The sequence below is a fragment of the Pimephales promelas genome, chromosome 13 (genome assembly GCF_988280905.1).
Source record: "Pimephales promelas chromosome 13, fPimPro1.hap1.1, whole genome shotgun sequence".
Taxonomy (NCBI): Eukaryota; Metazoa; Chordata; class Actinopteri; order Cypriniformes; family Leuciscidae; genus Pimephales; species Pimephales promelas.
In genome coordinates this window covers 33,815,196-33,829,637 of record NC_142781.1, presented here as the reverse complement: position 1 = coordinate 33,829,637, position 14,442 = coordinate 33,815,196, and the positions used below count along the sequence as shown (strand labels likewise).

Here is a 14,442-nt window from a genome sequence, read left to right as displayed (position 1 = left end):
CACTCACTCACTCACTCACTGTCTCACTCACTCACTCACTCACTCACTGACTCACTGTCTCACTCATTCACTATCTCACTCACTCACTCACTCACTCATTCACTGTCTCACTCACTGTCTCACTCACTCACTCACTCACTCATTCACTGTCTCACTCACTCACTCACTGTCTCACTCACTCACTGTCTCACTTACTCACTCACTCACTGTCTCACTCACTCACTCACTGTCTCACTCACTCACTATCTCACTCACTCACTCACTCACTCACTCACTCACTGACTCACTGTCTCACTGTCTCACTCACTCACTGTCTCACTCACTCACTCACTGTCTCACTCTCACTCAAAATAACAGTTGGCTATTTAATATTAAAACATAAATATATAATATAATTAATATATTAGTATTACTTAAATACATAAAATATTAACTTGAAGTCATTCTGCCGCCTGCTTGAGAGCAGTGTCTTCGACTGTTTGGCTTAGAGGGAACATGGGATTGAGTTTCTAGAAGCTCATACGGTTTCTTTCCTCTTGTTCTGCTAAGAACACATGTTGTTCCCAGGGAACTAAACTCACATCAGACAGAATCGGGTCAAATACTGCAAATGTTAGAAAGGGTCTTTAGTGGCAGGGCACGCAGCCTTGATATCACAAACCATTGACATATCAATCAATCTATAGAAGCACAACCCAGCCGGCATTTTAACGTCAAGTCACTGTTGAACCAACCGTTGTTGTGCCAGTGTTGAAGAACCGTTGAATTTTGAGGTTGTAGCCTATAAATAACGTCGATTTGACGTACAACTCAAAAATTGTTGATTTTTCAATGTTGAATCCATAGCGAGTTAACAACACCACTTCAACTATTTGGTGTTCAATGTTGTTTTTCATGTTTTTACATAAACTGACATCATTTTAACAACATTTAATGTCAATGGATCTTCATTCAAAACGTCAGAAACCATTCCTACATTTTTACTGAGGAAAGCCCTGAAATTAAGATCATTTAACTACTTTGAATGGTTACGGCAGAAAAAAAAAGCACTGAATAACCTGCAATGATGCCAACTTAGGATCAACATACACTGTTAAAGGGATACTCCACTTTTTTGGGGGGAAATAAGCTCATTTTACAACTCCCCCAGAGTTTAACAGTTGAGTTTTACCGTTTTCGAATCCATTCAGCCGATTTAGAAAAATATTGTTTACCATTTTTTAATGTATTTGGCCGATTTTTTTGATATTTAGAAAAATATCAGAAACCAGACAGTTTCTGGTCTCATTGACATCCATAGTAGGAAAAAAATATATTATGGAAGTCAATGAGACCAGAAACTTTCTGGTTACTAGGGCTGGGTAATAAATATCAATTTCTCGATATTAATCGATTCTCATTTTTACGAACCGATATCGATTCTTAAATCTCAAGACAATTTTCTTTAGAAATTCAAAATCATAAATAGTGTTTTGGCGCTGTGGCGTGAGATCGCTCTGGAGAAGCAGCAGCGCTGATCTCTCTTCCGGGTTAATAATACCAGTCACAGCGCCAAATAAACATGAATGAGCATCTGAAAGTGTGTTAAAGATAGAGTACAACTTATCGAAATCCGTATCATGTCACATTGATTCGCTCAATCAGCGTTTTAACCGTGGAAAGACGTCAGTTAAACAGCTTGTAATCAATGTCATCGTCATATTTACCTCAGAAAACCCACATCAACTCGTTAGTCAGCTTGAAAAAATAACTCTAGAGAGGAGCATTTTGCTAAATATATACGCCATATTACATATGCATTATAATCTTAATGTTCTTCAATATTTAATGCATATTTGAATAAATCTGGCAAGTTTTTATGACAGCCACCATTTAAATGTTTATATTTCATATATAATCTTCTTATTATAAAAAAAATAAAAGTGTAATTTAAGTGTTTGTATAGTTACAAAACAGTTCATTATTACCTTCATATTAGGCTAATGAAGTCTATAGGCCACAACTAGACTCCCACAGTTTACAGCATTAGTGAAGAGATTTGATTTCCTTGAGAAAAATGGCCATTTATTGTAACTGATATCCAAAATAATCGATATTGAATCGAATCGTAATCAAAATCGAATTGCAAGCTTGTGAATCGAAATCAAATCGAATTGTGAAATTTGTCTCAATACCCAGCCCTACTGGTTACTGATATTCTTCTAAATATCAGAAAATCAGCTGAATGGATTCGAAAACGGTAAAACCCAACTGTTTAACTCTGGGGGAGTGGTAAAATGAGCTTATTTCCAAAAAACAAAAAAACAAAAAAAAAACTATTTCCTTATATTGCAATCTATGAGAACAAGTTGTAATTGCTGCCATTGTGTAACATTCATTGTGTCCGCTTAACTGAATACATTGCAACCGTATATTACTATTAGTATTATTACTGACACACTCACAGAATACTTCCAAATATTTCCTAATTGTAATCTTTACGTTGTTCCCAATTCCATTTTTTTTGGACAAAGTTTTAACGATGAGAAAATAAAAGAAACGGTAATTTTTAGCTGAACTATAATTTACCGTAGAGACTGGGCCATGCGTCGCAGGTCTTCGTTCTGCTGTTTCAGTCTCTCCAGCTTGGTGAGGATCTTGGCCAGCTCACGGCTGGAGCGCGGCGCATGTTCGTTGTCTTTCACCAGATGACCCCCGATATAAAAGAGCAACGTCCCCCATGCCAGCAGGACCAGCGCTATCCAGCGCCATGAGCCCGTCCATGGACGCATGCTCTCGCCAAACTCCAGTCACAAATCACAGACCGGCATGCTGGGTCTGCCCATTGAAGTGGAGGTTAAAAGCGAGGCGTCCAAATGTGGAACAACTGGTGCGTCTACGTAGGCACGTCAACACACCGTGGATATTCATACATCGCGACTCGTCAAGAAGCCAGATCTTCCATTCTGGTCCTATAGATGAGGATTGGGCTTTACTGGCGTTTCACTGGTTTTGTTGGGTTCTCTGAATGCATTATTGTCCTGCAGAGAGAAAGAGAGAGAGATGTCACTTTGTCGACGGCAGAGAAAAACAAATAAAAGAGTCACCATCTAATCGTGGATCATTAAACAACAAAAATAGACTTGTCAACTTTTAAAAGAAAGAAGAAAATGCTTCCCATATCTTCTGTTGTTGACATTAAAGGAGTAGTTCACTTTTGAAAAAAACTTTTGCTGATAATTTACTCACCCCCATGTCATCCAAGATGTCCACGTCTTTCTTTCCTCAGTCGAAAAGAAATTAAGGTTTTTGATGAAAACATTCCAGGATTTTTCTTCATATAATGGACTTCAATGGGAACCAAACGGTTCAAGGTCCAAAAGAAACTTTCAGTACAAACTGCAAACTTGTTCAAAGGGCTTTAAACGATTCCAGATGATGAATCAAGCGAAACGATCGCTCATTTAATTAATAAATAACAAAGTTTAAGTTTTATAAGCTCAAACGCTCGCCTTGCTCTGTTCTGTAACGCACTCCTGTTTGAACTCGTTCATCAAAATGAACAAGTCATTTGGTTCATTCGGCGTAAGAAACGAACGAATTGATTCGGAAAAAGATTTGTTCATTTTGTTGAACGAGTTCGAACAGGAGAGTCACGAATGTGCACCACAGAACAGAGCAAGGCGAGCGTTTGAGCTTATAAAACTTAAACTTTGTTATTTAAAAAAAAATGAGCGATCGTTTCGCTTGATAAGACCCTTATTCATCGTCTGGAATCGTTTAAAGCCCTTTGAACAAGTTTGCAGTTTGCATTGAAACTCTCTTTTGGACCTTGAACCGTTTGGTTCCCATTGAAGTCCATTATATGGAGAAAAATCCTGGAACGTTTTCATCAAAAACCTTAATTTCTTTTCGACTGAAGAAAGAAAGACGTGGACATCTTGGATGACATGGGGGTGAGTAAATTATCAGCAAAAGTTTTTTGAAAAGTGAACTATTCCTTTAAAGTCTGCTCCAATATGTCATTAATTAGATAAAAATTCTAATCAATTGACAGCCCTAATATATATATATATTTTTTAAATTATAAAAAATGTTGCTGTGTTGGTCTGAGCCCTGAAACAACGCCAGCTAAGAACACAGCGTCCCAATGGAGATGAATTGAATACAACTAAAATAAAAATGCTGTCCCACACACTCCTGGCGCAGCACAGCCGCGAGGATTGATCAAAATGACAATCTCACGACGGTGCAATCTCATGACAGATGTGAGCAGACTCTTAAAACGTCTGGGCCCGCTGTCGCTCCTCACCACGTACATCTGTACTCCGCTCAATCTCACATCTCAACACTTCTGACTCTGACAGCGAAACCCTCACACATGTCCTGCAGATGCTGACACATGTTTTGTGACCAACTGCAATGCTGCCAAACTGAAGTGATATGCACACTGGAATGACCCTAGAAAAGCATCCGCTTCCTCCAGGAATGAGTGTTATAATCAACGGCACTCTCTTCGAGTGATGTGACAGAACTAGAACGCGGCGCTACACTGCCGACACGTGACCCTGTGACCCCATGCGACGCAACACAACTAGAATCACAGCTTTTCAATCAATCGGGCAAACACAACTATCGATGTTCCTTCTATGATCAACGACACACTGCAAGTGCATGACACCGGGAACTAGACGTGCTTTTTATAATCAATCACGCCGTCTACACTCACTGCATGTGTGCGATGAACACTTCTGTTTTAACCTTCTGATGGTCCTCAGTCTAATAATTTTCTGTTTTAAATTATTAAAAATCACAGCTTCATCGGAAGGTTATGATACTTGGTGATTTTTTGGGCATTTGGTATGCGAATACAAAAAAAAATTTAGTTCATGATCCGAGCATGCTAAGTGGTCGTAAAAAAAATAGTCACACTCGTGGTCTTCGGTCAGAAATGACCGACCCATAGGAAATGAATGGGAAATTTTTGTACAAAAAAACTAAAATTCTCTTAATTTTTGTTCGTACAATCTACAAATCGGCCACGATTCTTTAAAAAAAGTATACCACAGTAAAGGGGTGACACTCTACAACATCAAGAGTGCAAAAAATTTACACCCACCCACACAAACATACTTTTATACACATACAGTACACGCCAATAAATTCAGACTACAAAAACAATCTGTTTTGAATTTTTAAAAATCACAGCTTCATCTGAATGTTGCGAAACTTGGTGACATTGCTGGTATTAGGTATGTGAACACACGAAAAAATTGAGTTCATGATCCGAGCATGCTAAGTGGTTGTAAAAAAATTAGTCACAATTTTGGTCTTTGGTCAAAAATGACCCCCATAGGAAATGAATGGGAAATTGACAAAAATTCACATTTTTTTAAATATTTTTTCTTACAAATTTTTTAATAAGAAATAGTTTTTAAGATTGTTTCAATTATATATTCAAATCCACCAAAAAAAAAAATGTGTTCATAAACATCTGGGGAATTTAGATGCCTCTCCATAGAGAGCTGTACATGCCATCTAGTGGTTACACCATGATTCTACGCTTTTTCTCTATACTGTAACCAGACGGTGCTAATTTTCTTCAAAAAAATTTTTTTTCTGAAGGCCTAGACTCTATATTAAACTAAAATACTGCATTATTATTTTTGTTTAAAATATATATATATATATATATATATATATATATATATATATATATATATATATAGAAATGAAGGCCCAGGACGTGACTCATAAAGGATGACCATCAGAGGGTTAAAGGGGTCATGATATGAGAAATTAAATTGTACTTGATCTTTTGACATATAAGAGGTCTTTTTACCATTTAAAAGATTATTAGGAACACCTGTTCAATTTCTCATTATGCAATTATTTAATCAACCAATCACATGGCAGTTGTTTCAATGCATTTAGGGGTGTGGTCAATTATATCAAGTGCTTTGAGAAAACACTATAAATCTGTATTTTGGATCATTTTTAACCCAAAAAAACTACGGACTGCATCTTTAAGCTATGAAACGTACAGGGTGTTTTCTGGTTTCATTGACTTTCATAGTATATATTTTTCCTACTATGGAAGTCAATGAGATCAGAAACTGTCTGGTTAAGTATGACGCAAAGATAATTTTGTGCCGTTTACACTTAAATCTCAGTAAACTAGGATTTTTTTTTTCATATGGGCTGCTAGAGTTGCTAAGCGGGCATGTTACGGATACGTGGTGTAATTTTTTTTTTTTTATCAAAAAGCATGTCTAATTAATTGTAATCATGTATTATGATCACTAAACATATACAACGTTGTTTAAAAAATCTATAAAAACAAATCACACTATTTCTGTTGTGTTTTTTCTGATAATAAAATGAAGACATAAAACACAAATTTTATTATTTATCATCAATAAAAAAAATTTAATAAACTTTTTTTTCAAATAATGTGCTGCACAATTAGCTTTACTGTTAAAAGTAAAACATGGCATTATTCCTTAAATTAAGTTTTGATGGTAATTTATGTGGATTAGTGTTAGTATTATTACATTGGGACATATCTAAATTCTACTTGTACAACAGTAATATATTTCTGTCAAGTTAAACCGAACTTTTATTTTGACGGGTTCCCGTGAAGACCTTCTGAGTTTGTGTGTGTTGTTTATGCTGTTTTTATGTCATTATGATAGTTTTTCCTCAAATGAAGCGGTTAAATGATCACGAAGTGACTTTCAGAGTGGATCTAGAGAGCATAGAGAGGAATCTCATGCATTTGTGTCTTCAAATAGGCCAAAAACATCGCAAGCGTCACGCGTGCTTCAGTTTGTGTGCGTGTGGTAAATGAAACTGCGCGTCGGCGGCGCCATTCATTGACACAGAACATTCAGGATTCGTATTTAAATAGTCTTTGTGGTTTAATATTCACACACACTAGTCTACATCGCGATTTGATTTCAAGTGTACTGAACTGCTATCTATTTATTCCTCAAATTTTATACAGTAAATTCTGTTTTTATGACTGAGTTTCGTCAGCAAACACTGGAAGCTAACTCAGCTCCAGCGTTATCCTCGTCTCAGGATTGTTTCAGGGTTTGACAGGAGGAAACGGGGCTCAATCCTGCAGATGTGCTGAGTGCAGGCACGTGCAGGGGGGGGGGGGGGGGGGGGGGGGGCGTTGGGTGCTCGAGCACCTGCCCTTTTGCCCCTTGGTGCCCAAAGTGCCCTTTTGTCAAGACAAAATTTCCTCTCCTTTTTTTGTATTTAAAGGCACTTTTGTGGATGCCTGCCCCATCTAACTAGTAGTAAAATGAATGAATAATAATTTAGCCGTAAATAAAATAACCCACATGATGACCTTTCACCTAATTCCTCACGCTGCACGCGCATTTTATAATTTCGCGCGGCTACGCGCAATCGCGCATTCCCAGAGGATAGCTTCAATTCTTGCGGCTGCTGGTAAGTGGTGTTCTATTCTCAGCGAAGTGATTTTGATGTTTGTTTACTTTTTATTATTATTTTACTAGAACGACGTGAAGAGAGCATGCAATGTTATTTGTATTGTGTAGGCTGTAGAAGTAACGTTAGCTTGCTGTTTGAGGGAGAAAAGTTTCACGGGCGTGGACGTGGAGGGGTGTTATTTGACTAAAAACTATTATTTGTACTTTAAACTATTATTATTATTACAGTATTTATTAAAAAAAATTATTGATTATCACAACTCTGGTAAGTTATCACATAGGCTTACCAGTATCTTATGTTTTGTGTGCAGAAGCCTCTGTGAACATCTGCCCTAGTAAGGTAACTATTATTGTATTATTATACTATAGCAGCCTGGGTAGAATCTGTAGCTTCAGCAGGTCAGTGAACTAGTGAGCCAGTTCCAAACACTGTCAGCAATCTTTACATCTTGTCATGGTCACATAAAAATGGTTTAATCAGCCAATACCCTATATCTCTGTTTATTTTAATGTCTACAGTCTCAGATCAACTCCAGCAGTATCAGCAGCAGCAGTAACAACATCAACAGCAAAGGCAGCAAACTCACTTAATGACTTGAGTAAAAATTTACCAGAACAGGCATCACATTAATGTTAAAAATCTTGTAAAGTATTAATTGCTGTTTCTGTTTGCTTTGTTTTTATTTTCATTGTATAAAATGTAACTCTTGTATTTTTGTAAATCAGTTTTTGCCATGAAAATAGCCACAGATGCTGATATGCCATTAAATAAAACTATACTCTACTGCACGAAATATGGGCCAGGTTGATTTTGTCCTATACAGTTCACTATAACAGCTGTTCTTTATTATTCTGTATAACAGAGAAGAAAAAGCCATCAGGTTGGAACAACTTAAGATGCTTCAGTTTCTAATCCCAGAGTTATATATAGAGCACATAAATTATTTTTTTTAATTTTAAACTTTAAATTTGTCTTTTCTGTTCTGGTTCTTTTTCAAAACTCCATCAATGCATTTGCTGCTGTATCGATGCAGAATCATCTGTATTGATATATTACTGTATTGATATTTTGAGCACAGCCCTATAAAGCCTTGTTTCCATGTGCCCCATTTTATACTTTGAGCACCTGCCCCTAGAGAGGTCTCTGCACGGCCCTGGCTGAGTGTGTGTGTGTTTCAGAGCGAATCTGTCTGGATGTTCATATCTGATGGCTTTGATTATGTTTCCTCAGTAAAGTGAGGAAGAAAGAGCAGGTGAGATCCACTAATGAGACCAGTGACCAATGACAGAAACACTTTCCCCTCAACTCTGCTATTTCTGTCAACACAAGAACATTTCGGTTAAAGGACTTCATGTTGAGGGCAGAATCTGTTTATGTGCAATTTTGGGAATTGCATGTCCAAAAATTTATGGAACCATTTCTGTTGCATTTATGAGAGAAATTATAGAGTGAAAAAGCAAAAAATAGCACAAAAATAAGTCATTTATTACTTTCTATTAAAGTAATAGTTCCATTTCTTTAACATTTACCACGATGTTGAACACGAGTCATTTACAGATGCTAGTTTTGCATAAACACGTACATTTGCCTCACATTTCTCTGTCAGCGTTATAAACAAATTTAGTATGTTGTGAATAAAGTGTAAAAATTAAGATCCCTCCACTACTATTCAAAAGTTTGGCTTCTAGATTATTTTATGCTTTTGAAAGCAGTCTCTTCTGCTCATCAAGCCTGCATTTAATTGACTAAAAATACAGTCATCATCATCAATCGGCCGCGAACAGGGTAGGTTTGCAGTCGGTCACCAATTTTCTCCATTTTTTCCCTCCCAAAAAATACAGTAAAAACAGAAAAATTGTGAAATATTATTACAATTTAAAATAACGGTTTCCTATGTGAATATATTGAAAAATGTAATTTATTTCTGTGATTAAAGCTGTATTTTCAGCATCATTACTCCAGTCTCCAGTGTCCTTCAGAAATGACTCTAATATGATGATTTGATGCTCAAAAAACATTTATGATTATTATCAATGTTGAAAACAGTTCATATTTTTCTGGAAACAGTGATGCATTTTATTTTTCAGGATTCTTTGATGAATAGAAAGTTGAATTGAATTTAAAGAAAAATATAACAATGCACCCCTAATACATGTATTGCTTCCTTTTAATAAGAGCTTATTATTATTGTATTAGTTTGCTTGATTATATCACGATTGAAAGTTGTGTTGTTCTTTAACATGAAAATAGCAAAGTGTAATGCACTAATTCTTAAATGAAATATTATAATAATCTCGATTATTTCAGCTTCAGACGCCTGCAGGCCATGAGATGCTAGAGAAAAGCTGCTGTTCTCTTCCCATCATGCTTTGCTTTCTCTGACCTTTCAGACTCAAAGCTTCATCATCTTTATGGCAGCGTACAGCTGTCATTTACCTGTCAATCACTCATAGGAAAGGTCAAGCCAAATGACCCACTCAAAGCGAGGGACCGTCAGAGGTCGTTCATCACACACGGGCCCCGGCCCCGCAATAAACTCCACTATAAAAGCTGAAAGATGCATGTGTGGCCTCAACATGAATCATACTTAAGGGCAAAGGTTTGACGGATTACAACAGGAACCTTGCAGAGCACATCCTTGACGTACCTCGTAACAGTGTGTGTGTGTGTGTGTGTGTGTGTGTGGCTACAGCGGCCAAGCAAACGGCAATGGCAATCTAGGACACTTCTGGGAAATGCTGGACACAGTTCCTCAAACCAGGACACGGGGACCGGATCTGCCGAGCCACATCAAAACAACACAAAGTATGCATGATCTATTTCCAACAAAAACAACACAGAAAGTTCAGTTTTGGGTACTGGAAACGGATGGTGACCCTCTTTAGAAAAAAAAAGCAACTCTTTGCAGTTAAATCTCGATTAATGCTTGTGATTATATTTATTACTATAATAATATTAATATATTATTGATAATAGTGATATATTACATAATTGTCATTATAATTCTATTATATATGTGTTATCAATATTAATACACACTTTTGACAAATACTTAATTTTAGTTATTATTATTATAGTATTAAATATATATAATAACAATTCCCAATTTTAACTTACATCAATATATACCGTATTTGACTGATAATAATAAAAACTGTTAAACCTTAATAATAATATTAATACTAGATTATTATATAAATTGATTACTTCCTAATCTAATTTTAATATTTGATAAATATATTTATTCAATATACTGTAATTATTAAATTATGCAATTTGAAACTATGATGATGAATTACAATAATAATACAAAACTATTTGACTTGAATAATTTTATTTTTTACCACTAGTAAACACTAATAATACATTTACACTTTTCAGTGTACATTTATTGACAAATAATAATATATTTTTACTGTCAATAATGATAATACAGTTTTGACTCAATAATATAAATGTATTACTATTATTAATAAAAATATTGCAACAACAATTAAGTCATCTAATAATTGACATATGCATTTAATCACTAATAGTACCAACAATAATAATGATGATAATAATTCATTCTAACTTTTGAACTTTATTGAAACATTTAATAATAAAAATCTATAATATCGGTAAAAATACCGATCAAAATGTGACATCTTGAAGTAAGATTTGAATGAATTCAAGATTTTAGGTGAATTTACAGCAGGAATATTAAAGGTACGGGACATTTAAGATGAAACCTTTATATTTATTTTTACTTTATATTAAACCTTTATATTTATATTTACCTTTCAAATCTGAAACCAATATGAAACAGAAGTCCTGTAATGGCTGAAGATGCCCTGGGCTTTAAACGAATGCGTATTCTGGTAGTCCTTCATAAGTGATATCATGAGATCTACAGCTTCTCTTCCAGCATTAGTGGATTAAACGTCAGGCTTGTGATGTTAAAGTGGCGGAAGGGTTGATTGTTCTGGAGAATAACCTGAGCCCTGAAACGTCCTTGAGCGAGACGCTTAACGTTTGCTCTGTGGGAAATGTCCCTGCACTGAGAGACTGTCAGTCATGTTAGAAAAGACACAATCAGCTAAATGTCAAATCACTCCTGTAGAACGACACAATCTATAAAGTTTCTGCCGAGGACATTTTGCTGACTCGCGGTATTCTGGTAATGTGAAGTAAAACACCAGGGCTGTGCATCATTTAAAACTGAACTGAGGATGCCTTTTAAATCCCAATACAGTTCAAGAACTCGAACAGGAAGCAGATCGGTTTCGGATGTATGGAAGTAGAATATAAATGGTTCGGTTGGAAGTGTTAAGGGTCATAGATCGACCAATAAAATAGGTAGAATGATAGATAGAACAAACAAACAAAAACAAATGACGACAGACAGAATGATAGATAGAACGATAGACAGACAGTTAGATAGAAAGACAGATAAACAGACAGACAGACAGTATGATAGACAGACAGACAGACAGAGAGACAGACAGAACAATAGACAGACAGATAGACAGATAGAAAGACAGACAGACAGACATATAGATAGATAGAAAGACAGATAGACAGACAGACAGACAGTATGATAGACAGACAGACAGACAGATAGACAGACAGACAGATAGACAGATAGATAGATACGTATATAGACAGACAGACAGACAGACAGACAGAACGATAGACAGACAGACAGACAGACAGATAGATAGATAGACAGAACGATAGAATGACAGACAGACAGAATGACAGACAGATAGACAGATAGATAGATACGTATATAGACAGACAGACAGAACGATAGACAGACAGATAGATAGACAGACAGACAGACAGATAGATAGACAGATAGATAGATAGACAGATAGATAGACAGACAGACAGACAGACAGACAGATAGATAGACAGACAGACAGATAGATAGACAGATAGATAGATAGACAGATAGATAGACAGACAGACAGACAGACAGATAGATAGACAGACAGAACGATAGAATGACAGACAGATAGAATGACAGACAGACAGAATGACAGATAGATAGATAGATAGATAGACAGATAGATAGAAAGACAGATAGACAGACAGACAGACAGTATGATAGATAGACAGACAGATAGATAGACAGACAGACAGACAGACAGACAGATAGACAGATAGATAGATAGATACGTATATAGACAGACAGACAGAATGATAGACAGACAGACAGAACGATAGACAGACAGACAGACAGATAGATAGATAGATAGATAGATAGACAGACAGACAGACAGACAGATAGATAGATAGATAGATAGATAGATAGACAGACAGACAGATAGATAGACAGACAGACAGATAGATAGACAGAACGATAGAATGACAGATAGACAGATTGATAGACAGGCACACAGATAGATATAGAATGACAGACAGATAGAATGACAGACCGACAGATAGATAGATAGATAGACAGACAGACAGACAGACAGACAGACAGACAGACAGACAGATAGACAGATAGATAGATACGTATATAGACAGACAGACAGAATGATAGACAGACAGACAGAACGATAGACAGACAGACAGACAGATAGATAGATAGATAGATAGATAGACAGACAGACAGATAGATAGATAGATAGATAGACAGACAGACAGACAGATAGATAGACAGAACGATAGAATGACAGATAGACAGATTGATAGACAGGCACACAGATAGATATAGAATGACAGACAGATAGAATGACAGACCGATAGATAGATAGATAGATAGATAGATAGATAGATAGATAGATAGATAGATAGATAGATAGATAGATAGATAGATAGATAGATAGATAGATAGATAGATAGATAGATAGATAGATAGATAGATAGACAGAAAGATAGATAGATAGATAGATAGATAGATAGACAGACTGATAGACAGGCACACATACAGATATAGAATGACAGACAGATAGACAGAACAATAGACAGACAGACAGACAGACAGACAGATAGATAGATACACACACACACACACACACACACACACACACACACACGCAGATAGAACGATAGACACACACACACTTCTTCTGTTCTCACATTGGTCTGAGAATCTGTTGTTTGTTGAAACTGTTTTTCAAACAAGTCTTTTAATTAGGACACCAGAGCAAATAATGAGCAGTCAGACGTCTCCTCTCATGTGTCAGTGTCTCGAGTGTGTGTGTGGGATTCATTAGCGGTGTCCAAACACACTGAAGGAGAGGTGCTGCTCCTGCTGTGGTGTGTGTGTGTGTGCGGAGGTCAGAAAGCACAGGAGATATATGGATCGGTTCAGGGGCCGGAGGACGGGGTCACACGGCTGAAAATGAGATGTGCTTTCATGTGCACTCGCAGAAGACGGATCGCAACTTACAGGGTTCGGATTCATACAGAAAGAATAAAACACTTTACCATCTCAGTTACTCCACCAACACAGAAAAAAAAGAGATCTCAACAATGTCTCAAACTGTACACAGATTTGCCAAGAGAAGTAAAAGATGTCGGTTATTGAAATAAAGCTGAAACAATATATAATATAGCTGAAAAACTTACATTTATTTCAGTTCATTTTCAAAAGTTTTAATTTTCGTTTTAGGTTAAGCACTGAAAACTGAAATAAAAATTTAAATAAATTAAAATCTAAATATTAATATGAACCGAAAATGTACCAAAAAACTAATAAAATGACAAAAGCATTTGAAATTTTAATAAAATGACTAAAAATTAAACAAAAATGTATTGATTATACTGAAATATAAAAATATGATAATTAAAAATATTATAAAAAACTGATTCTTCAATGCAACATATAGCTGAGAAAAATATCCAATATTTATAAAATATAATTAATATATATATATATATATATATATATATACATATATATATATATATATATTTATTTATTTATTTTTATTTATTTATTTATTTTTTGGCTTACAAGAGTATCATTGAAAAAAAATCTCTTAATGGATATATATATATATA

At 35.7% G+C, this 14,442-nt stretch overlaps 1 protein-coding gene across 1 annotated transcript in view; it reads right to left on the bottom strand.

Annotated features, from left to right (window-relative positions):
* Positions 1-14,442, bottom strand: part of fut8b (fucosyltransferase 8b (alpha (1,6) fucosyltransferase)) — a 110,271-nt gene that overhangs the window by 44,703 nt on the left and 51,126 nt on the right. The window contains exon 2 of the mRNA XM_039689969.2: positions 2,569-3,020. Coding sequence (XP_039545903.2) covers positions 2,569-2,771 — 203 coding nt within the window. The 5' untranslated portion in view covers positions 2,772-3,020. The remainder of the gene's footprint in view (positions 1-2,568; positions 3,021-14,442) is intronic.